General features: G+C 42.5%; 2 protein-coding genes across 3 annotated transcripts; one reads left to right on the top strand and one right to left on the bottom strand.

The window, feature by feature from the left end:
* On the bottom strand, positions 1-2,100 carry LOC110471064 (uncharacterized). The gene is given in 3 exon segments (XM_021531296.3): positions 1-282; positions 1,831-2,017; positions 2,020-2,100. Coding segments are annotated over 3 exon segments (447 nt in total). The 3' UTR covers positions 1-103.
* Positions 2,101-13,626: 11,526 nt separating this feature from the next.
* EIF1B (eukaryotic translation initiation factor 1B) lies at positions 13,627-21,960 on the top strand. Of its 2 annotated transcripts, XR_002465522.3 has the most exons (5): positions 13,627-13,873; positions 15,955-16,118; positions 16,795-16,896; positions 17,470-17,655; positions 19,010-21,960. XR_002465522.3 is itself a non-coding variant. In XM_021531280.3 (4 exons), the coding sequence occupies exons 1-4, from the start codon at positions 13,843-13,845 to the stop codon at positions 17,512-17,514; spliced, it is 342 nt and encodes a 113-aa protein (XP_021386955.1). In that variant the 5' UTR covers positions 13,627-13,842; the 3' UTR covers positions 17,515-17,850. The 2 variants fall into 2 exon arrangements, 1 of the variants encoding a protein (XP_021386955.1); XM_021531280.3 differs by lacking the exon at positions 19,010-21,960 and having other exon boundaries at positions 17,470-17,850.
* Positions 21,961-24,623: the final 2,663 nt, after the last annotated feature.

The following is a 24,623-nucleotide window of genomic DNA, read 5'->3' as shown; positions in this document are numbered from 1 at the left end:
GCAGCATGGGATTGCTAGGCAAAAGCAGAACTGTAGATCTGAGGTGCAGGGGAGGACACAATTCAAAGAACAGAGGTTGGGTCGCCGCCTTGGAGAACAGAGATCACCAGTCACTGTCCTCTGTGTCCAATGATTTTTGCTCCCACAAAGCATTCAAGATGAAATCCAGGTGTCTGCTCACAGGCCTCAGGCTGCTATGGCTGCTTCTCAGCTGCCTCTTCCCAAAGCGACCAATGGGGCGAACACCACGGCCCACATACCAAAAAGGGTCGATCTCAGGACCTGGAATTCAAAGCATTCAGTGAGGATGTGCCACTGCACTCAGAGGCTGTGTTTTCTGACCATCTTGAAGATGTTAAACAGCTTACTTGGAGCCATGGAGGAAAAAAAAGAAGGGAAAGGCCGCAGCCAGACACACAGCTTACTGGTGCCTTTGAGAGTTAGTTTCCATGTGTAGAGCCCATGGAAGGGATTCAGTTGCAAAATTAATTTTACCCATCTGGACTTCAACCTGCATTTCTAACACGAGCCAAAGGGCCCATCCAAATTTTCTGCACTAGATACAGGTGCACTATTTCTACAAGCTAACAAATCCACTGGATTGCAGAGGGGGCTCCTACATGAGGGGTAAACATGAAAAGTTAATTCTTGTTCACTTAGGAAGTTGTTTTCATGGATGACTGTTTTTTTTCTTTTAAAGCTCTGACACATGACTGATTTTTGTGGTCGAGTGCAGTTTTGGGGCAGGTCTGCAAAGGTTTATAGTTCTATTAAAAGATTATATTAAAAAGAGTATTTTAAAAGTATTAAAAACTATATATTAAAAGATACATCAGCAGGGAAATTCTAAAACATGCTGGAGATTATGCCACCCTAAGGAAATCCCAAATCATTCCAGAGACAGACAACAATCTGGAATAGAAATAAATTACAATTTTAAGTGCATTATATATAATCCCCATCACATGACAGTCTCAGTCAAGGCAGGAGGAATTTTCCCCTGTGCATTTTGATGCTTGAACAGAGGAAAAAATTCACCTTACCTTTAAATTTCTCGTATATATGTCTTTTAAGTCTTTCAGCACAATGTTTACAGCCTTCCTACTCAACAAAACTCTGTGTACCTAAAACCTGAGGTTCCCAAAATCTGTTCTCTTTAATGGGGAGAGGCATGGCACTGAGCCCACACAACTTACTCTCCACAACCCCTTTTCCATTCCACCTACCATTATCGGTCTATGCACCTTGGGAGATGAGATTTCTTGGTGATTTTCTCAAAGATCTTTTGGATTGTGTGCTAGTTTAAATTTTGGATACATGGTATCACACCTGACCTGGATACTCTCAGTACTTCGCAGCATCTCTGAATTGAGATACTTCAACCACTTGTATTTGGATTTTCAGACAATTCACAGCTGCAGACAGAATTGAAGATGTCTGTAAAGTGAACTAAAGCTTCTGGGCCATTGCTTACTTTTTATTATATAGAAGTAATTGTGTATGTCTACAGAACACAGCTGAAAATCTGGTGCTTAAATATTTGATGTATACCACTTTACATTTTCTTGTCTGTCCTTTGCACATTAGTGTCTTCTCTGATATTCATCAAAAATAATGCTATTTGACTTGACCAGTTAAGGGCTGTGAGAAGGACATGAGGTTCTGTATACACACTGACAAGTGCAAATGGAAGCACAGGGCTTCACACCAAGGTGACACCATGGAAACACCTGCATGACTTGCTGTTGAACTTTGCCTGACAGCCCAGCCCTGATCCCTCAGTGCAGCTGAGACTGTGGGGTCACCATGTCCGGTGAGACTCATACTTACTTCTGTTGTCTATCTGATGTTTAAATGGCCTGCTCTGTCCCGAAGCAAAGCTGAGCGACACCAAGAGCATCAGGACATAGACAGTGACTAACTTTAAGTGGTTTGGTGACCACTGGGCACGTGGTGTCCAGGAGATTAGATGCCACATGATGGAGCAGTGTTGGGAAGTCTGTAAAGGAGAAAAGTGAACATGGGGAACACATGAGTTAAAGCTCTCAAGGTGAAGGAATGTGTCAACTTTAACAATAGGTTCCCATCCATCAGAGCCATTTCATGGCTCTAAGTTCTGTAGAACACTCATGCTGGGGATGTCGTGGCCATTTCTGTTTGAAGGCATAGGCTATGAAGTGGGCCATTTACTGATGTAAAAACTGGAGAGTTTTTCTCTCCAGCAGTGAAAGCCTTCACAGGACACTTGAGTCCTGGCCCTGAGTTCACTGCTGATCCTGTATGGCTCTCTGTATGACCACAGGCTTTTCCTTGCTTATAAAATGTATCCAACAATTGTGTTCTACACACTCTTTCTACAACTAAATGCATTTCAGTATGAATACCAATGCTCCTCTTGTGACATTACACCCTTTTTTGCCAGCATGCAAAATTAAAATTTCCAGATACAATTTCCTCTGGTAGATGTCCCGGTCCTGTAAATGCACCCAGATGCAACAGAATGAGAAATCCCTCCTAGCTTCTGTAGAATAGGCTCAGCAGAACAGAAGGTGCTGAGCTGGGGAAGTTGCATCCAGGAAGGGGAGGGAGCCAGACTCTGGTTACCACTGTCTCTTGAATTTTATACAAGCTTCCTCATGGCAGCTCTCCCAGTTGTCGCACCAGGACAGTCTGTCTTGTGACATGCAAGGTTTGCCTGTACATTTGACATCCTGGAGCCTGTGCCTATAGAGCAGGAGCCTATTTGCTTAAGCATTGTGTAAGTGATGTAGATATACAGGCACAGAGGCTGTAGGAAAACCTCTCAGATGTGCCTTCTCTTTGTGTATTGGTGGAATTTTTCCCCAGTTGCTCCCAAAATCTTAGCCTGTTTTCAGTAAAGGCAGAGCATGAATGAAAATCTTTGATGCAAGATGCTCCCAAACACACCAAACAGGCAACACAGCAAAAACACATGAAGTTGGTTGTGTCTTTCACTAAAACGCAGTTAAAAGCTCCTTCACCCCTAGTATTCAGTGAGGTTTTCTCAAGGACTTTTTCCCACAATGACAGTTTCTTACCAGGCAGCTTAGAGGAAAGTGATTTTAACTCATTATTTCAGACCTGCAAATTAACTTTTTCTAACTTGAATATCACAAAACAATCTCATGACAATCAGGACTAAATTATCTTAGCATGAAGAATTCACCCACATGGGGTGAATTCTGCCCTCAGTTTCAGCTGAGGTACCTCTCCTGTTGTTCCATTTTTAGCAAAGCCTTAGGTTCAGTGGGACAAAAGGAAGGTGTTTTGAGGCATCTCTGTGGTGTGTTCACAGGGCTGCTGACAAGTTTTCCCGGTTACTTGCTCCCTGGTTTTGTGTCTTGGGGTTTTTTGGGAACCAAGTTACAGAAAAAAGAGTTTGCCTTGAGCTCATTGTTGAAGAAAGACAAAAATACAGGGAAAAGCTTTTAGCACACACTTTTTCCTAGGCACTGCTGTGCTTCAGTCCCCACCATCTGGTCCTCTGCCACTGCAGCCACTTTCTACAGCACTGATATATATTGAATTTTTTGTTCATACCCTTGTCCTGGCTAGGGTTTCTGTGAAGCACATCATTCCCACTGCTCTTCACCCTACCCTAAATAATCGGGGCACTCAGCACTTCTAATCCTCCCTAATTTTTCCTACACTTAATTGTCCCATCACTGTTTGTATGGGAAGAAACAGAGGCTGAGGTATTGCCACAAACTTGACCCTGAGCATTCCTAACACCCAGCTCCATCTTATCACTAAGCAAAAAGCCTAATTACCTAGGCACAGACTTTTCAAGAGTCGTGTGGCTGAGATGGCTTGTGATCTCCTCAGGTCCAGACCTGCAGCTTTCTTCCAATAGGAAAATTGAAAAAGAACAAGACCTCACACAGTCAAGCTGTGTGCCTCCATTTTCAATTATTAAATAATAAAAATTTTAAAACTGACTAGTTGCAACCAAACGTGGCGCAATTTAAAGTTTCAGGAATAATTTTGATCCTGAAGCTCAGGAAAATTCAGTGCCACAGTAATTTGATCAACTTGCCACTTCTGCTTGGTGCCCAAGCAGAGTCTTTAAACTTTGGCTAAGCAACATCTGTGACAGATGTCTGGCAACTTTCAGCGACATGAGAGGAGAAAATTAAAGCCACAAACAAAGCTATGGTGAAGCAGCAGTATCACAGCTTGCCATGGGTCTGCTTCACCAGGAGATCAGCCTGGCTCTCCCTCTGAGCACACAGGGGTTCTTATCATACCAAACTCAAGCTCTGCTGCAGATCCATCAGATATACCCCTACCACAGCTGTCCTCAGAAGACAAGATGCTACTAACTCTTTACCCCTAAACCAGCATCTTTCTTGAGATCGGTGGCTGTGTACACCCACTCCGGTGCACATGTGGAAAGCTTTCCTGTTGGAAAGCAGCGCTGGAAGCACGCCCGAGGGATCAGCCCCCGGGTGAGCAGGCTGGTTTCAGGGCCGGGCGGCCGGAGAGGTGCAGGGCTGTGCTGCTGTCCCGCCCGCGCTCTCCCTGCAGGGCACAGCGCTGCCCGCGGGGTCAGCCACCCTGCCTCGGCACGGGCTGCTTCGCTAACAAAAACTGGGCAAAAGTTACTGAGCACAGAGCACAGCTGTGCATGTTAACCTAGGTGAGCTAAAGCCCAAAATGAAATAAAATGAAATTCAGCACGAAAGAGCCCGGACAAGCGCTGAAGCAGACAAGGGAAGGCACTCACCTGTATGCGCCAAAGATGCTTCTCAGGTAGTCGCTGCTCCAAGCAGATGCAGGGCAGCTGATGGGGGCATGTGCCTTTTATACTGGAGGGAAGTGGACTTGAAGCAGGGAGGGGGAGTCAAGAGGTGGGCCAGCAGGACGTCAGCAGTACTGGGTGAGCAGGATTTAAATTTACAAAAGGAGGGGTAGGAGAACGGAGGCTCTATTAAAAAGCCATTGATCTGGGCAGGGAGCAGGGGTTGAGGGTGGCACCAGGGGATTTTAGGGGGACATGGCAGGATAGATGACTGAGGCCCCCAAGCCCACTAGGAAGAGAGCAGAGGGAAGGGGGCTGCTGCCATGTCCCTGTTGGGGGGGGGGGGGGGGGGTGCAAAGACAGATGGGAGCAGCTACACCTGTAAAGGAGACCCAAGCTCCCTGTGGCACCCAGCTGAGATGTTCTCTGTCTGAAGAGCATGTCTGCAGAGGGAAACACTCGTGGCTGAGAATGAGTTGTGGGGAGAAAGAACAGATGGACAGTGGGAAGCCATCAGAGCCAGCAAGCTGGGAGAGTCAGTCCACACACTCCTTTCCCAGCCCTCCTTCCTCTTGCTATTGTCCCATCTTTGGGATGGGATCAACCCACCCATGCATAAGTTTTAAGTCACACTGCAACACAGCACACAATTAGCCGATTAAATATGTAGTGATTCAGTACTTAAGCAGGCTCTTACTAGTTCTGTGGCAGAGAAAATTTCATGTGCATGAGGCCAGCATCTCAAACAATATTGTATTTCCACAATAGGTGTCTCTTCTGAGTGGTTATTTTTAACCCTGTCTCTTGACTAATGTGTCATCACGGCCTTGCTTTTAGTGATCTTGCTGTTCTGGAAGCTAAGACCTTGTTTACTCTGGAGGTTTTCAGGGAAGAGCAGCTGAACTGGCAAGTGCTTCATTCCTTGGCACCATGATGCAGAGAGGCTGAGATGTGAAGTGTAACTGGGCTGACTGGGAGCCACAGGCCCTCTCTTCACAGACCCATGTTCATGTTCCACTCCTGGTGAGGTACCTCAAGGAACAAATTTAAGGCTGTGCTTTGAAAGGGAGCTGTGAGGCCTGACCCCATCTGTAAACTGAGACTGCATAGGAAATCCTGCAATCCCATTAGGATAAAGTTCAATAGCAAATATGATCAGTTTTTCTATAAAGACACTTTAGGTTGGGAAAACATCAAAGCACAAATAATAGTATTTTACTGTAGGCACCTCTCAAAATAAATTAAATTATTTTATTTCCTATGGGTAATTCTATGAGGAAGCATGGTGAAATGTTGCCTGGCCCTGCCCTTACTCACCATCCAAGCATCAAGTACCCCTGGGAGAGTACAGTCACTAATTGCAGGGATTTTTCATTTCTCTATAAAAGTTTGGTTTATAGGTAAATGTATGAACGAAAATTGTAAAGAAACCTGAGAAATACTCTTCCATTCTCCAATTTCCACCAAACAGCATCTAAAAGAAGTGTCTTCCTCATCCAAGTTTTCAAGAGTTTACTCAGACTACTTAGGATCACAACTTCAAAATATGAAGAGCACTTCAAGTCCATGGTAGCACAAAAGGTCTTCCTACAGCTATTACAATCAATAATAGATATACATGCTTTTCTCAGAAATCTCCTTTTAGCGTGTTCCCTTTGAACCTTGCAAACACTCCCTACCTAAAAATCAATCAGCGTCCAAGAACCAGGCAGTGGTTGTGCTTCTGCTGTGCTAATTTTTTGTGCATGTGTGCAAAGGCTCTCTTCTTAGTAAATAAAACTCTTCATGGCTTCTCATTGTAGATATTTTCCCTTACTGTTTTTCACATTTATTTTGATCAGAAAATGTGAGTATCCTTTCATGATCTCTAGCGGGCAATTGCTGGAATAAAGGTTTCTTTTCTCCAGGATATACAGGACCCTTTCTTGCTTTCTTGTTTTGCTAGTGATCCTGTCATCTTAAAATAGAAGGAAAAGTATTTTTCATCCCATTAACTTTTTCTAGTCTTGCTGACACTGCAATGTGAGCCTTTCCACAGCACAGATCAGATAATTTTCACTGATTGTCACCTACATGGAAGTTACCACATAAAACAAAATTATGCAATGTCTTCATGTTAAAAATTTTTGCCTATTGGTAAAGGTTGCTTGCAAAATAATACACCATACAAAAATACCAAAAATAAAAATCATTATTAGCAGAGCCAGCATTTAAAATGTTCTAATATTATAATCTATCTTCATTCTGGCCCAAAGCTGATGTAGTGTAATATCTTGGTTTTGACAGTGGACAACAAATGACATTTATGGAAAAGTCTAAAAACAGGGTATCTTATTTTTACATTCCTCACTATACTCTTCTCACAGACCTTCAAGCTCTGTGGTCCAGAGACTTCCCAAACCAAATGTTTATTTGTGGTACCTAGCTCTTGATGGGTTCCTTCTCTTTCACAGTTGCTTCCTGAACCCATGTAAATTCTCAACATCCACAAAGTTGCGTGCCAAGGACTTCACAACTCTTTCTCTGCTACAAGAAGGATCATGGCTGTGCATCTGTTCTGGACACACTACTTGCCAGTTTCATTTTCTCTTTCATTCAAGTATTTTCATTTTCACTTTTAATCATTTTGACTTCATGAAAGGCTACTGTAAAATGTTGTCAGCAATTAAGACTAATCAATTATGTGACAGTCTGTTTAAATGAGCATCATCAGGCATTTCTCTTACCAAAGTAAACTTTACTTCATTCTTATTCACTGAACATTATAATTTCTATCCACCAGACCACAAGTGAACCACCATTCTGCTAAGTACAGTACCCACAAGCTTTCACAGAAATCATCCTGGCTTCTCTGGGTCTTTTCAGGCAGCTGTAATTTTATTTTTTGTTGCCCCATCTATAGCAGGGCTGATGCTTTGGCTGACAAAAGCAAGTTAGCTCATGTAGCATAGCAATGTGAAAGCCACTCAGACTTGGGAGGAACTAGGAAAGAGCTGTCAGGGGAATCAGGGTTGTAAAAGACCAAACCAGAAACATCTAGAGGACAGCTTGGTCTGCAGTGAAAGTGCAGAGGTTTTTGTGTTAAAACTTCCATTCTTTTCCTGTTAATGAGAGAGAGGCTGGGCATATGCCGTCTTCTTTGTAGAAGATCCTGGAGAAGAACTCAAGTCCTGCTTCACACACAATTAAAGACTCCTGTACATAAAATTCCTGCATAAGTTATGAGCAGGAACAGGGCTGAGGAGTGTCTCAGTGGGAAGGCTGACCAGGGATGCACCAGGATGCAACTAAATCAAAAGGCAGTAGTAGATAAACAGGTGTGAAGGACTGCGAGGAGGAAAGCAACTTCCCAAGGTTAGGAGAGGTCAGGTTTCTGGGCAGGAAATGCTGAGGAGGATGAATAGAGATGATAGGAAGGTATTGCCTGGAGGCTGGAGTGACCCAAGAGGGTCCAGCTAGCCTGATGCAGAGAAATATTCTTTGACAAGACAATACCAGACCAGAGGCCATCAGCGAACTACAGTTTTGATGACAAATCCTCGCATTTAGTTTTCTCCAAGAACTAATCCAAACCTCTCTTTTTCTGTAATTCTTTTGCTGGTCAGAGCCTTTTACAGAAGTGAAAGACCACAAAAGCAAAGATATTTGATGCAGTTGAATGGAGAAATAGCAGCGTTTTTTTCCCCTCAGCTCACCACTCATTTTTTCACATATCAGTCTGGGAAAAGTTTGCAAATGCCTTGAACTACTGTCTGACCTATGAATCTGCCCAGCCTTCTGTAGTGGGGTGGAGGTCCAGTTGCACTAAATGAGTTTGGAGGGCTTATGAAATGTTGTATTCAAACCTATTCAGAAAACCATATCAGTTCAGTCAACTAGATGAATAACATCTTATGACATTTACCTTTACAAATAAATACTAACATTCAAGTTCAGAGAAAAGCCAGGACTGACTTTATTTTGGAGCTACTTTTTGTTTTAATTTGAGAAAGAGGACCATCTAGTGATTAATGCCAAACTTATCATCTTGTTTGCAATCATTATTGAGCAGGGAATGAACCCCCCACATTTCAAATGAAAACATATGTATCCTGAAATCTGACCACGTACACAAGCTCAGCCAAACTACATGTAACTCCAGCTCTCTTGAGTTAGGCTGGATATCCAGGTGTTTATCATCAGCACAATTTCCAGTTAGCCCAGTCTCCCAGGTAATGCTTATTGGGACAATTTGTTAGCAGCTGGGCAGCTCAAGTATCGGCTGCAGCTCAGGACTTCAGCCATGAGCCCTTCCTTAGCACACTGTGGAGGCTTTGCACCAGAGCTGGAGTTTGGATGGAAAAATACAAGTCAAGCTCGGCATGGTTATAGCCACTTTCAAAATTATTCTGTTGATGGAAGAGGGAGGATTTCTTCTGGCACTTTTGCTATTCTTCTTCCCTAATAGAAAGCTACTGGGCAGCCTTCTGCACAGAGGTTTCGGATGTGCAGATTCCAAATGGAGCTGGATATTGTAGGTAGAGTTGTGTAGTGAGAGCAGGGAAGATTAAAGTTGAAGAAGAAGAATCAAGGTTGGAAATATTTTTGCATATATCTCAGGGATCCAGCACTTTGACGTTATTTTCAGAATGCCAAAGTTAGACCAGCATAAGCCAGCTTCTGGCACAGGAGTAGAGCAGCATTTGTGTATAGAGCAGTGGCACTGTCAGCATACAGGATGGAAATTAGTGCTGCTGCATGCCATTTGCACGTTTCATGCATAGTTGCTTTGTCAGGCAACTTAAACTGCTCTTTTAACACCATGTGCTTCAAGCAGTAATTGGTTTTCCAGGCCATTGCAGAGGACAGGTCAGCATGCAAGTCTGACATTTCTGGTAAGGCAGGCTGCAGGGCCAGGTACGGGAGCTCTGCCTACTGGAGCAAGCCCTAGTTAAATTCAATTTTAGCTTTGTAAAAGCTCCTAAGGTATAAAACTCAAAATATTGGTATTCTGCACCTGAAAATAATAGTAATCTATATAAGAACTGTGTCTGTAGGAAGTGAAAAACAATGTTCATTCTGGTTATTAGAGAGGGGCAGGTGCAGACAACGGTGGCCTTTTACATGCACACAACCAAAGACAGGTCCTAAACTACAGAGTCCTAAACCAAAGCACAGGTTTAGCCCTACTGCATGGCTGACTTTTTTGCCTGATGCAAGGCTTTCTCGTGCCGTTTCCAGCCCATTTTTCCAACACAGCAATCCTCTGGAAGAATAAAGTTTCTCCCAGTGGTCTGGGTTGCCCATTGCTGCTCAAGATCATCTCAAGTGCTTCTGAGACTACCCAGTGAAGGTGAGGTTCTGCACTAAGGTGATAGGTTTTACAAAAGTGTACTTTATGGCTTCAGTATGTCATACTTATCATCTGCATGTCAGTAAACCCCTGGTTTTAATCCCTGAGGCTTATCCAGTCATAAATAACATGTAATGATTCACATGCAGCTTGACAGATTAACTGAAACACAGTAAAAAGCAAACAAGGGGATCTCTAATTGCCTTTCATAACCGAGTCTTGCAACTACTATTTTAAATAGCTTGAAGCCGTGATCAAATTAATTAAGAGATGGAGTTCTTTTCTGGTGCTGTAGTTGGCAGGTTATATATCAGTCATGGAAAGACAATATTCTCATTCCCAAAATATTGCTTCAACCCTGATGTCTAACATAGGTGAATGAGATCAGCTCCAGCCTCAGCTTTAGGACAATCTGAAATTGAACAGGTTTTCAAATCTGATATTTAAGTTTTCAAAATCTGAAATGTAACAATTAAGCAACACCTCTTACCTTCACTTGAGTTTTAAACTTATTTTAATTGCTTCTACCTCTCTTGGCTGCCGCAGGTGCATGTCTGCTTTGCTTACCTTTCTTCAGTCTGGTGTGACTGGAAGCCTCTCACAACCAGGACTTTCACAGGTCTATTGCCACAAGTGACTGCTCAAGAGCAATGGGAAGGACTCAGGTCAAACGACCCCAGGACAACTCTCCTGCTTGAGGGGCAATAGCAGGAGCAGCGTATCTCCAGTAGGATGCCACCTGCTTCTGCACGCAGACACCAAAGTTTGGTGCAATGTGCTGGCACAGACAGGATTTGTGTCAGACCTTAGTGATGGATGTGACATCGAGACCTGAAGCTCCCTCTGAGGAGAACAGCAAAGGGAGACTCTTTGCATCGACACAGCCCCACAGAGGCCCCGCCAATTCACATGGACATTGTGGAAGGATGCCAAGAGAACAATGATGGCATTGGCCACCACCTTTATTTTAATTTATGCACAGTGCCTGCCAAGCTGTGCAGTTGGGGGTTGTTTCCATTCCCTCTACAGTTGCCAGAACTATTCATTGTTGTTTCAATTTAAGGATAACAAAGTCACATCTTTCTGGCTTATAAAAGGAGCTTTGTTACTTCACAGACATCCAATCTCATTTGTCTGTAAACTGTAGGACAAGTTCCACAGATTCCCAGTGAGCCCATGCAGTGAGAATTAGAAGAGTAAAACTGTTTTAAATGCATGAAGATTCAAAGTAAGCAGAAGAATTGACACAATGACTGGTATATAAACCTGCAAACTCAGACATAGGGTTTGTGTCTGAAGATCCATGGCCAGCCTTGTCCTCCTCAGTTGGCTCAGCACAACTGTTGTAGGATTATGCAAGTGGGGTGGATCTGAGGCTTTAACATTTGAGTTTATTTTTAAACTCAAATCAGTTTGCTGATTTGGCTCCGCCTAGTGCCCCACGGACAGTGGTACTGGTGCAGCCAAGGTAACAAAAAACGGTGGCTGGGAGAAAATAAGGATGATGGACCTGCTTTGCTGCCGGGGAAAAGTTTCATGGGATGCTGATGGGAGAGCAAAAGATACAACAAAATCTTGCAGAGACATAGGATTAACAAAAATATATCAGAGCCAAAATTCCTTCACATTAGTAGTAATATGTTTTCTGAGAGAGGTTCTATTGATATCCTGGGGTCATGTCCTGGAGGATGGGTGTCCTCATCTTCCTCAACCTTCCCGGAAGGTTTCTCAGTGTTTAGCTCTGCATCCTTAATCCACAGGCATTGTCCAAAATGTGGCCTCAAGCTCTTGCCCCATCCTCCCATTATTGCCCCAATAGTGCCTTTGCAGCTTCTTGGGAATGAGTTAAACAGCACTCCTCTAGAGCCCATGGTGCAGTGAAAGGTTTAATCAGTGATGGTAGCAAAGGGTAAGCAGAGGTTTTGTTCCATGGCCAATGGGCTTGCTTTCCCCATGGAAAGTACAAGGACTTCCTTGCAAAGTGCCAGGACTAGAAACTTTCTTAAACCATTGCACACTAGCACTCATAAGACTACTGCAGTGCTGATCCAGACCTTGGATCACAGAAAAGAAATATCCCATTGATATAAGAGGATGGAAATTTAGCATAAAAGCTAAAAATGGAAAAAAAAAAAAATAAAAGAGAAATACAGGTTCTGACACTTCTGCCAGAGGAATTAGCTTATGGTACATCTGCAAAGCTATTAATCATCTCATAAGGACCAGCAAGCTTTGTAACACCTGCACACCATTTTAAAGGCAAACTTTTTCCATTGCAGCCCCTACAATGCTGATGCGCTGGGATGGACAGTGAGCGGCTGTACACAGGAGTCCTGTGAGGCTGCACGTCAGCCATCCATGGTGGCCCCTAGGGACTGGCGAACAGCAGCTGCAAAGTTCTTGGAATCACAGGATAGTAAAGGTTGGACTGGACTCTTGAGATCACCTGGTCCAAACCATCTGCCAAGGCATTCTGATCTCAAACAGGTGACACAGGAATATGTCCATGTGAGTTTGGAATTTCTCCAGAGGTCTCCATGATCACCCTAGGCAGCCTGTTCTAGTGCTCTGCTTCCCTCAATGTAAAGAAGTTCTTCCTCATGCTGAGGTGGAACCTCTTGTGTCTCCAAGTCATGCCCAAAGTGGACATACAGGCAGTTTGTAGGGTGCTGACTGCCTCCCTCACCACATTCAGCATTTAAAGCACCATTTTAAGCAGCATTTTGTCCAGTGAGGAAGGTCTGAGGGACTGGGGTTTCCAACATATTTTAATAGGGAAGGGGGAAGCGCTCTCCCAGTTTCAGATGAGCTGGAAAAGTACCCAAGCCAAAGAGATGTGAGTATGGAAGGACCTCCATGGGGGTCACCCTTGCTGGGGCATAGGGCTCCCTGAAGGCCATGGAGAACACAGGGCTCCTGCAACACACCAGCTCTGCTGTCGGGGATCCACTGAGAGGAAGAATATTGTTACAAGGACACTGGGGTGTTGGAGCAGGTCCAGCGAATGGCAATGAAGCTGGTAAAAGGTTTTGTACACAAGTCATGTGAGGAGCGGCTGAGGGAGCCGGGGGTGTTTAGCCTGGAAAGAGGAGGCTGAGGGGTGACCTTATTGCCCTCTACAGCTGCCTGAATGGAGGGTGTAGCCAGGCAGGGCTCAGCCTCTTCTCGCAGGGAACCAGCTACAGGACAAGAGGGTGTAGCCTCAGCCTGCAGCAGGGAAGGTTCAGGCTGGACATCAGAAGGAGTTTCTTCATAGAAAGGGTGATTTTACACTGGAATGGGCTGCCCGGGGAAGTGGCGGGGTCGCCGTCGGGACGTGGCAGCCGGTGGCGCGGTCTGGCTGCCGCGCTGATGCTCGGTCAGGGGTAGGGCTGGATGAGCCGGAGGTGTTTCCAGAGGAGCTGGCTCCGCGATGCTCGCGCCGGCCCGGGAGGGCCCGCACGCGCGGGACGCCATTTTGCGCGGAGCGCGGCGGGCGGAGCCCGTTGGCGGTGCCGTGGGGCGGCGCGCGAGGGGCGGGGGTCCCTCCCTCCTTCCACGTTTTATTTCCCTTTAGCGCGTCCTCTTCTTCGTGTTCTTCCCTTTCGCTCCCGCTCTCCGGCTCGGGTTCGCTCCCCGCGTCCCTCTGCTTTTGTTACCCCTCCCTCGCTCCCTCCCGCTCCCCGCCCCCGCGCGGCACTGCGGAGCCGGAGCCGTGACCCGAGCGGACGCGCTTCCCCGCAGCTCCAGCCTCTCGCCGCAGAGTCGCATGTCCTCGATCCAGAACCTCCAATCCTTCGGTAAGAGCCGCCGGCAGCCCGCCACCCCCGCAGCCACCCCTCGGTAAACCCACCCATGGCCCTGGCCCCTCGCCGTGCCGCGGCGCCGCCGTCCCGCCTCCGCCTCGCCGAGGGCCGCGGTGACATTGAGCGGTGTCGCCGCGGGCTCCGTGAGGCAGCGCCGCGGCTCGCCCTTGTCCGCGCCGGCCTCGGGACGCGCTCGGCGTGTGCGGCCAGGAGACCTCGGCCGGAGGCTCAGCCCCTGCTGCTCCCCAAGGAGGTGCTGCCAGGTTCTTAGCTCTGACACCCCGTGTCAAGGGCTCGTGTCCTCTGCTGAGGAAATAATTTCATCACTTACAGTCGGTTTGCTGCCGCAGCTTATCCTCAGCAGTGTCCCAAAACGCTACACAAGCCGTGCAAGCGTTATTGTTTCTATAGAGTGAGCTACGCAGATGGCAGATCATTTCTCTTATCAGCAGGGAAGTTTAACCGTGCCGAGCCGGCGTTCTCCTCCTGCCTTATCTATAAGCAGCAGAAGTGAGCAAGTTAGCACTTTATACAGTAGTCTCAGGCTTTTGGCCACAGTTTGGACTCTGATCTGCACGTGTAAGCCATGTGAGAAGGTTACGTTCAGTTATGATCTGGGAGCTCACCCTATGCTTAAGGAAGGTGCCGCCCAGAGGATTTGTTTGAACGGATCCAGTGTTGACACCTACAGTGCTGGCTTATTTCCAGCCTAGAGCCATAAACTCTGCCAAGCTATCTTGGCTTATCTGCAGTCCTTTAACCTAGAGTCCTAAACTCTGCTAAGTGATCCTCATGCCCATACCCTCTTTTTCTTTCACTTTTTTTTTACTAAGATTTTCTATTGGTGTTTGAGCCACAAGCTGTGGAAGACAGTAAAATTCAGCATAGTTTAACAAATTCCATAGTATAAGTTGAACTAGTCAAGATTCCCAGTGCTGTACTTGTTTCCTGTGGTGCTTGAATCCTCATTATGCTTTCAATGCCTTTAATGCTCATGTCATTCTTGTTTCTACAAGGATCTGCAGCTGAACTACTTTTTGTGTTTCTGCTGAAGTTTTACTCATTTGGGGCATTTCTTTCTAGTGGATGGCAAAACTTGGCTAGTGTTTTTAGAGCCGAGTTTTGAATGGAACTTTGGGAAATTGTAGCTTGCATGGCTATTGAACTATATGGGCTCTTAAATACAGTTCCGATAAGTACAAAAATTACTTTTGATTATTCTTGAAAAGTAATAAAATACTTTATGCTTCAAGGTTTATTTGGAACTACTGATTAGGGGATTTGTAGAGCTGTAAAATTTCTTGATTGTTAAGTATGTTTTTGTGAAGTACAGAGTATAAGAAGTGTTCTTTCTAAATATTTTTCTGTTTTATCTGTGCTGGATAAATGCCAAGCTTGGAGGAATTTGAGAACTGACCTTTCTTTAGTTAAGCCTAAATTAATTTTGTTACATTGCTTGACTAAAGCTGCTGACTGGAGGAGTAGTGGTTTACAGGCAGCCTCTGACATCTGTTAGAGTGTATCTCTCTTTTATTTCTATTAGTAGCCAAGAGTTAAATCCATGGTTTAACATGCTGGAAGTCTGGGAGTTAGCACAGTCTAAGACTTCTGTTCTGGACCTGTAAGGAAGTGTCTGTTCTAGAGCTTTTCTATTTCTCTGTTCTTTTCAGTTGATCTGCTAAGAGATCCAGTTGCATTATTTCACTTTAAATGCATGTGGCTGTCTAAAATTTAAGTGCATTTGATGTTCTCTCAGAACCATGTTTTCAGGTTCAGGATTTACAGTTTGCAAGAAACTATGAGGCAAACCGATACTGTAGCAGAAAACCTTTCATACCTGGGAAGAAGTGGAAGAAACAGTGTGTGGTAGTTGAGACTGCCTAGTGTAATGACACTTAATACAGCTGTAGAAAAAGCACTTTGATTTTAACAGCGTGTTTTTAAACAGGCATTAAACATCAAGGTGACATCTTGAATACAATAATAATTTTCTGTGAAGTGAGAATCTTCCTTCTTAGTTTTGAACTTGGGTGTTTTCCTTTGTGGGAATTACATGGATCATTTTCCTCCTGCAGACCCCTTTGCTGATGCAACAAAGGGCGACGACTTACTCCCGGCGGGGACTGAAGATTACATTCATATAAGGATCCAGCAACGAAACGGAAGAAAAACACTAACAACTGTTCAGGGCATTGCAGATGATTATGACAAGAAGAAACTTGTGAAAGCTTTCAAAAAGGTAAAGTTGCTGATTTGATAATGATTATTTATAAAGGAGTAAGATAGCTTTGAATACTAAGTAACAAAATATTTATTTCACTTCATTCTTTCCAGTGCACATCACTTTCCTATTTGAGTCCTTTCTCTTTCTCAAAACACCTATCAGTGTCCAGTGACACTGATTTTGCTAAAAAGTTAAACAGTTCTATCTTAAAAAGCAGTAAATAAAATATATTCTGAATGTTTCTTTTTAAATTTCACAGATCTATGGCTTTGTTGATATAAAGAATAAAATCAGTTTAAAGTAGAGCTGGTTTTTATTCCTGCCTCTGTTAGAGCTGAGTTGTTGCTCAAAATAGAGGCCTTTAGTTTTGCCAGGATAAAAATACTTATTTTAAAATAGAGTTGAAAGGCTGTATCTTATGACTTTGTTTTTCTCTCTTGCAATGACTGTTGGCCGTTTCCTTCTGCACAGTAGCTAATCCTGAATTTACAATCAGCAGTTTAGTTTGTGTATGTATGTATCAGCAGATATATTCCATTTGCTGTCAGAGCCAGTAAAATTGATTTAACCTTTGCCTGGCTTGGCATCAAAATAGTAAGCAGCTTCTGAGACAAAGTTCCTCTGAAAACACTGACTAAGCAAAATCACAGTGTACATCAGATGTCTTACAATATGGATGTTTCTCTCTTAGAAATTTGCTTGTAATGGTACTGTGATTGAGCATCCTGAATACGGTGAAGTTATCCAGCTGCAAGGTGACCAGAGGAAGAACATTTGCCAATTCCTCTTGGAGGTGAGGGACTGCAGATAAATATCTAAACCTCTCTGGAGGCAGTAGGGTGACAGGTGGTACTGATGCTAATTAACCAGCTGAAGATTGCCACTGTAGTTCTTTTGTATTTTCAGCCAGAAAGTAAAATGACACTTACAATATGAGAGTAAGCCTCTGGTATGAATCAAAGCACTGTAGAGTGCCTTTGCACTGTTACAACAGACCACTTGTTCTCTGGCAGTGCAACATGAGCTCTGTGCTTGTAAAATCAAGTGTTCAATGCAAGCCATAATTGTGAGACTGAAAACACTGTAGAGGAAAGAGGCCTGCTCTGATGCAAATGATGATGCAGGGTTGTTACAGTGTCAAAGAATAAGTCCTAGGACTACAGAACAAATTAGATGTCTGATAAGATTTTCTTTTTGTTTAGTCTGCTTGTCCCAGAAACATTCTGTAAACTAGAAAAAGTTTCATTGAGTGTATACACTGTATAGCAGTTTCTTTAATCAAAGTGTAAGATTGTGATTAACTTGATATTGCTGTAATAGCCTAAGTATGTAAGCTTTACTAAAATACATGGTTTCTCTCCTTTAGATTGGCATTGTCAAAGAAGAACAACTGAAAGTTCATGGTTTCTAATATACCTGTACTCTAATGAAGAACCCTGCAGTATTGGTCTTACCTATCCTGGCTCTTCTGTGAAAAATGAATTTTTGCAGTGAATGGACTTCCCCATTACCTCAACATTTACAATTTGATTTGCATGACTGCATGAAACAGGTGGTGTGTAGACTAGAAACACATAAGAAAACTTCAGTAAGATGGTAATGAAGACCCTTGTGAACTTTAACACATTTCCAATGGAAATGTATTAGTGATGATTGTTCAGTTTAGTACTATCCACCTGAGTTAAATGTGTGAGTTTTATTCAAATAGTGTGTGTTGTTGCTTAAAAATAAAAGTTTATTCATATAATTTCTGGGATATTTGAAATGCTTTAGCCTAAATTTTGAACTAGCACTGCAGCCTTGCTGAAGAATGGCTAAACTGCTTTGATGCAAGTGTAGCTCACTGCTGATTGAAGAAATTGGAAAATCTACATGATTAAGTACAAGCTGATTAATCAGTAGATTAGCTTGATGTGGTCTTACCCTGTAGCTATAAGACTAGAGCTTTAAAGCCTGTAGTATTGGTGTACCTTAGTAGCAGCATAATAAGACATCAATTGTTTGCTGTGTAAGTAACTGGATCCTCTCTGAAATTTATTGCAGTGACTATGAGATATTAGTATGAAGCAGAGTAGGGGTAAGACAAGCTGAGCTCCTCAGGGTGAAACATTTGGGCAAAGTCCCAAAACATTTGAAGGAAGTGGATGGGATATTACATCTCCTCTGTCACTGAGTAGGGGGAAAAGACATTGTGTTGGCTTCTGCCATGAATGTGCATTGAACACGGTCAATGTGCTTGACTGAGCTGGTAGTGTCAAGCTGCAGGAGCAGGGAAGGGAACCAGGTCTACACTAACCTCTTCCCTGTTATGAAAAGTTTTCCTAGGGTTGATGGCTGACACGGAGGGTTTTGTATTCATGTTTGGGTATTACTAAAGAAAGCTGATTTGGTTTACTTATCTAGAAGGCAATTCTTTCAGCTTTACTGGAGGTTACAATAGGTTTGTTTCACCATGCTTGTAAGCTAGTTTTAGTTAGCTGTAGGGATTTGCTGTTCTGCTTGTAGGGTATGTCTTGTGAAGAATGAAATTAATTCATTTGGTGAAACAAGCAGATGTTGTCTTCCTTTTGAGGTAGACATGGAAAATTTTTCTGAAACAATTCAGAACACGCTGAGCTGCAAAACCATAAAAATAGTGGGAAATGCTTAAAAAACTTCATGTGATATCATATATCCTCTGGAAAGAAAGAAAGGTACATATCTCTACTGGTAAGATTTATTAATAGCCAGAAAAAAAAATATTAAATTGATAAAATAATTGTTTACTACCTAAGTAGTAAAGAATTAGGGAAAACTGTATTATTTAATCTCACATGTACCTGTACTTTATTTCCTATTCATATTTGCCTTTCTAACCAGAAATGTTTCCATTTTAGCTCATTTTAACTTTTTTTTTCTTTTTTTAGATTTTTGAGTTCAGAAATGAATCCTTAAGGCACTAGCAACAATTAGGGGAGCATTATGTGACGATTTCTTTCTCCGTCTGTAAAAATCTAGTCTCTCAGTCTCCACAAATACTGCCTGATGTTACAGATCTTAACTGTTCCAGAGAAAGGATGCTCCAGAAGATGGTATACTGTTAAAGTGCAATACATTCAGGAGGAGGAAATGCCTCATGCAAAGCATAAAATACCCACATACCAAATGGAAATCCAAAAATAAATCTTATGCAAGTCTTGCAGATGAGCAGAATAAAGTCATTCTAGTGCAAGTGTACCTAGTACTGATTCTTAACTGCTAAAGTAATCAGTCTTTTGGGGGTACATAGCAATTAGTGATTTTCATTTTACCACATACCAGAAAAACTGATGTTCTCATTTAAAGCTTGTTCTCCTGCTCAAGAGGAAAAACAAGCGGTATCTTCTATTTCACTGGTATTATACAAGTACTTCTAGTGGGCTTTGAATTGAAGATTAACAAATGACTCTCAGGTCTCGTGTTACTGAGTCAGTCTTCATTTCAGATGGCATTCCATTAACTTTTACTACCTAGAGCTTGAGTCATTTCTCCATAGTCATTCTGCTTGCATAAATAAGAAAAATCTTTGATTTTCTTCCTCCTTATTTAAAAATTCTTTTCTAATAGAAGGAACCTTGCAGTTGAGAGGTGGCTTGAGTGGAGATGCTTGTGTTTTGACCTTTGAAAGGCAAAATTAAAAGGAGATGGAATAAGATGTAAATTTGAAGTTTTAAAGAGGTGAGATTTGTTGTGGCAACAAATCATTTGATCTTTCTAGAGAGAAAGCAAAAATTTTTGTCAATGAGTATTTTAAACTGAAACAGTGTTTCTAAGACTGTGATTAGCCTTGGTACAAGTCCAAACCTCTTTGTATGTTCTAGATTAAAAGCTTCGACATCATGTTTTGTCATCTTATTCTGAAACTGATTTGTCAAAGCTAAACTTATTTGGAATACATATCTGTGTTTTAAAAATGTTTAAAATTAAGGCTTTGGAAAATAACTTGTTAAAGTGCTACCACAGAAATCTGTTTTCAGAATGAAGGCAGGTTTCAATCTTTTAATCTATTCAAAAATAAGTTAAAAAATGTTGAAGGATGTGGCCCATAATTGCCAAGGCAGTAAAAATGAGCTTATGATAGAAAACTCTTTTGAAGTCCACTAGTAGGACTTGAGGCTGGCCAAGCTCAGACTGCAAAGAATGGTCGGTTTTTTGTTGGAATGTTGTGAAGTGTGTGTCTGTCAGACCTACCAATCAAGATTGCCTTCTTAGTGATACTTAGGTTTAATCTCAAGGTGTTACTGGATGTAGAAACTTGTTTTGAATTCACAGCCTTGTGCATAGTTTTAATAGGTTTTTCTAGCTGACTCTGAGCTGATACGTTGGAGTAAGGTGTTGCATAAAAAACCTCACTAATTCGTCTCTTGAGTCTACATTTACTTAATGCAGCTGTGAGAAATGCAGCACTTGCTTCCCAAATGCTACTGGCAGTTCTTGTTTGTAGACCATGAGATTTAGTGATTTAAGTCTGTAAGATGCCTACTTCCTCTTACTGTGTCAGCTATCAGGCCCTTGACTGTCATCTATGGTTCACTAAATCTGTGTCTCCAGAGATGAACATGAGGAGCACAACTGTGGGCAGATAATTCTTGAGTGGAGTAACCTCTGAAAAGTGGAATGCTTGGGCTGTATGTGCATGCTATTCATTGCTTCAGTGGCTTTGCTTGAACCTTTATTCCTTAACTCCATTTTTGCACAGCCTAAATGAATAACATTTTTTTTTGGAGAGCTTCTTTGGAGGGGGAGGAGGGAACTAGTAAAAAAAACTGTCTTAGAAAATACATTTATATCTGAAGTTTGTTTTCATTAACTTAGATACCTGGACTGCAAGACCTCTGTAACGTTGTCTCTCTCTCTCTCTGTGTCTTTAAAAATCCTAGTTAAATGTCCTTGAAAGTTTGACACTTAAGGCTCTAAATACATCTAAAGCCATTATAGAACTCTAAAATTTCATTGAAGCTTAAGTTTCAAATATTTGAAATAACAATTAGGCAGAACTCATTTTTTCCTATACTTCCATCCTGCTTATAGTCGGTATGTAGTTGCCCTGAAGATGCATCTGTTATTTACAGCCAGACAGTAATCAGATATGCCTGCTGTAATGCCATACCCTGTTTATAGGTTTTTTTAAATTTTATCTGATGTGCTGCACTCGTACAGGCTGTACCACTCTAATTTTGCGGTATAAGACAGATGTACCTTGATTTCCAGTCAGCAATTAATTCCTTAATCCTTCTGCAAGGCTCTAGTGTACAGGATCCATGTGTTACATCTTTAAGTGGTCAATAGTTCCTCATACTATGTGAAAATGTATACAAGATTGATATTTAGCCTGTTAAAGCAGGGGGAGGTATTTTTTACTGACTCTGAGACACAGTAGGAGTTACTGTCCGTTGTATCCGTCAGTGTTGATCAATGTCACTGAGCATTCCTCTAACTAATGTGCTGCTGCCACTGGTGAGATGGAAGTGGGCTTAGAGGGTTGTGTATATTTAAATGCTATGAGTTTCTACATCCATACTCAGTCAAAAATCTGTCCCCTGAGCATGGCCACATGAAGGTTGTTTTCCAGTTGCCAGATCAAAAGCTCTTGAGGTCATTAAGGGAAAAATGGCATAGTTGTTTCATGCTTGCTGTACAGATGTTTCATGCCTGTTTCCCATTTAGATTAAAAATATAAAAATAATCTCAAAAGAGGATTTGTACTTGGCTTGCCTTTTTTTCAAGTTTGCTATGTGCCTGTCATTAATCTCTTCATGAACAAGTCTTAACCTGTATTGGAGTATTGCTGAGACAACAAAGTTTTTTAAAATAAAGTGTTCCAGTGTTATTTGATGTATGCTTTTCTAAAACAAATAGAATTTTATGCTGTTAAGGATAATTATATTTTTTTTGGTGGAAGATAAAAGCAACATAATTTAGTAGAGATGTGAGTGATCCTCTTGTAAAATCAGCTTTGATTTCATACAGAAATGTTATATTTCATCCCTTAAATTTCTAACATAATCTGTATTAACCAACTTAAAAATACTGTTCTGGAATATTGTGGTTCTAAAACAAGATGATTGGCTTGAGGTCTAAAACTTTGGGTAGAAGAGGATCATCTAATTCCTTGAATAAGCAAAATGCACAGTATTTTAGGATAAAGCCAGAAACGTGCTCAAGTTTGGTTTTAGCTCTGTTAGAATATCTTGCATCTGTGAAATGTGACAGCACATTTCTGAAATGAGTTTGGAGTCTGGTTAAAAAGAGTTGTGTATACAATAAATAAGGGGGTTATTTATATTATTCTCTTTATTTTTATTTACAGCCCATCTTTGCTGTGATTATGCAAGAAAAAAAAAATCAAAATCCCCCAAATCAGAAAACCCACACAACACATGATCCAGGCTCAGCTCTCCAAGTAGCTGAATTCAGCAGATGTGGTTCCAGGTGGAATGGTCCTGCTCTTCACTGAGAGGATTTAGCTGTTAGCAGTGTTTGCGGTCCCTCTCACCATCAGACAGGGGCACAGCTCTGTTTCTACAGTACTCTCAGACAAACTGTGGCAGTCACCAGACAGGTGATCCTAGGGAAGGGATGGTACTGGGGCTGCTTAAAGGGTTCTCCCACAAATGCAGGGTTGCCCTTTTAGGTAGACCCAGCAAATTACATAAATGCATTGATGTGTAATTGGACAGTAATTCTGGGGTAAGAAGGGTTAAAATGGTCTATTCCCAAGGATCCTGCTGGAAAGATCTATTGAATGGCAGACCCTGTCATAGAGGAAGTAGCCTTTAGCTACTTTCTACCACAGAAATTTCTGTGATGGCTCCTGGCTACCCCACAGCAAACAGACTGAGCAGGTGTCAGCGTGAGCACACCTGTACTCAGTAACAGTGGGAAAAGATGGCCCTGCACACTAATACTTGTCACTATCTGATACTGTGTGACCTACACCTGCAACTCAGTGCATGTCTGGGGATGAATTTCAAGGTACAGAACAAAAACACTGTTCGGGTTCCTTCAGTAAATGGTAAGCCATAAATTAATCCACACGTTAGTTAAATTTTGTGAGTGAGTATTCCATATTACTTCCTTACATGCAATATTGAGCAAAGAGTATTTTCTGTGCTTAAGTGCCTTTCAGTAAGATTGTTGCAGTGACATGGAGAAACTTTCTGAATGTCCACTAGTGGTCTTACTTCATTAAAAATACTGAACTTGGTTCTGTTTGAAAGTAGCTGCACCTGGAGTTTTCACCCATGGCTGTTGTTTGTGATAAGTATTTATAGGGACACTGAAGGGAGAGACATTTCTTGGAGTCATCAAATTGTTTCATTTGTCCTGGTAGTAGAAGTCTGTTTTGGTACTGATTTAAATCACCCTGAAACTAGATCATCCATAGGTAACTCTGTGAAAGATAAAAATCCGTTCTGGGGACATTGTGGGAAGGAGGTGTTTGCATGCTGCTTCCAAGCAGAGCAATGCAGAGCCCTGCCTGCTGCCACCTGAAGCCAAGTCTGAACGTGGCAGCATCTGCTGCCTTGTGTTTACACTGTGCAAAGGGACCTGTGTGATTTCCAAGTCTTGTCTACTTCTCCTAGTGCTTCAGACTGATACACAGCTGGGTTTCTGGTGGTAACTTCAAAGTACCAGAGCACTCTGGTCATGGGATGTGGCCTGCCCACACAGAAATGGACATTACTGTGTCCCTCCAGTAATTTAATTATTTTTTTTGTCTGTCTGATAAAAGCAGCATTCTGACTTCAGGGCAGTACCCTCTGAGGAGGGAAAATTGTCATTTGTTTGCTGTCGAGATTAAAGAAATAAAACCACAAATCATCAAGGCCAACATTCACCTAAATCATAGGAGGTGATCTTCAGTTTCCTATTAGTTTCTAGTATCTTTTTAACTGTCTCAATTTGATTTCAGGCTACTAATACTCACATTGTGGTATGTTTTCAGGAGGAAGGCCTTAGGAGTGCTTTAAAGGAAAGCTTAGCTTAAACAGCTGAGTATAAGGTGACAATGCAGGGACCTTCTAAGTGCGTGAGTTAGTTGTTATATTTCTGCAATGAGGCTTTTAAAAATGATGCCTGTCTTATATTCACCTACGAGGCATTTCCTGCCCAGATGAGTTCTTGCTGCATTTATTTCAGTTTCCTGAAGCAGTGCTTTCTCCCAGGTCCCCATGCTGAATCTTTTGGAGAGCCTGCTGCAACTGGTGCTGCTCTGACGGGCATCAGGAAATAGGAAGTTGCCTGTGTCTGCCCCAGGACAGACCACCAGCTCTGGCTGCTGAGGCAGCACTGCTGTCGGATAGGAACAACAGCGGTGGCAAAGCCAGAAACAAAAGGGTTGGTGCTTTCTCTAGTGGTTTAGTGATCTAACAAAAATGGCTACTGGGGGCAAAATGATGGATTTTTTTTTCCAGTTACTTCATATACCTTTATCAATAGAAATATCCCTGGATTTAATAGCATTCAATATATCATATTCTCAGGATTGTGTCTTGTAGT

Source organism: Lonchura striata, chromosome 1, assembly GCF_046129695.1.
Source record: "Lonchura striata isolate bLonStr1 chromosome 1, bLonStr1.mat, whole genome shotgun sequence".
NCBI classification, from domain to species: Eukaryota; Metazoa; Chordata; class Aves; order Passeriformes; family Estrildidae; genus Lonchura; species Lonchura striata.
Note: the sequence above shows the minus strand (reverse complement) of the source record. Positions and strands in the feature narration are given on the sequence as shown.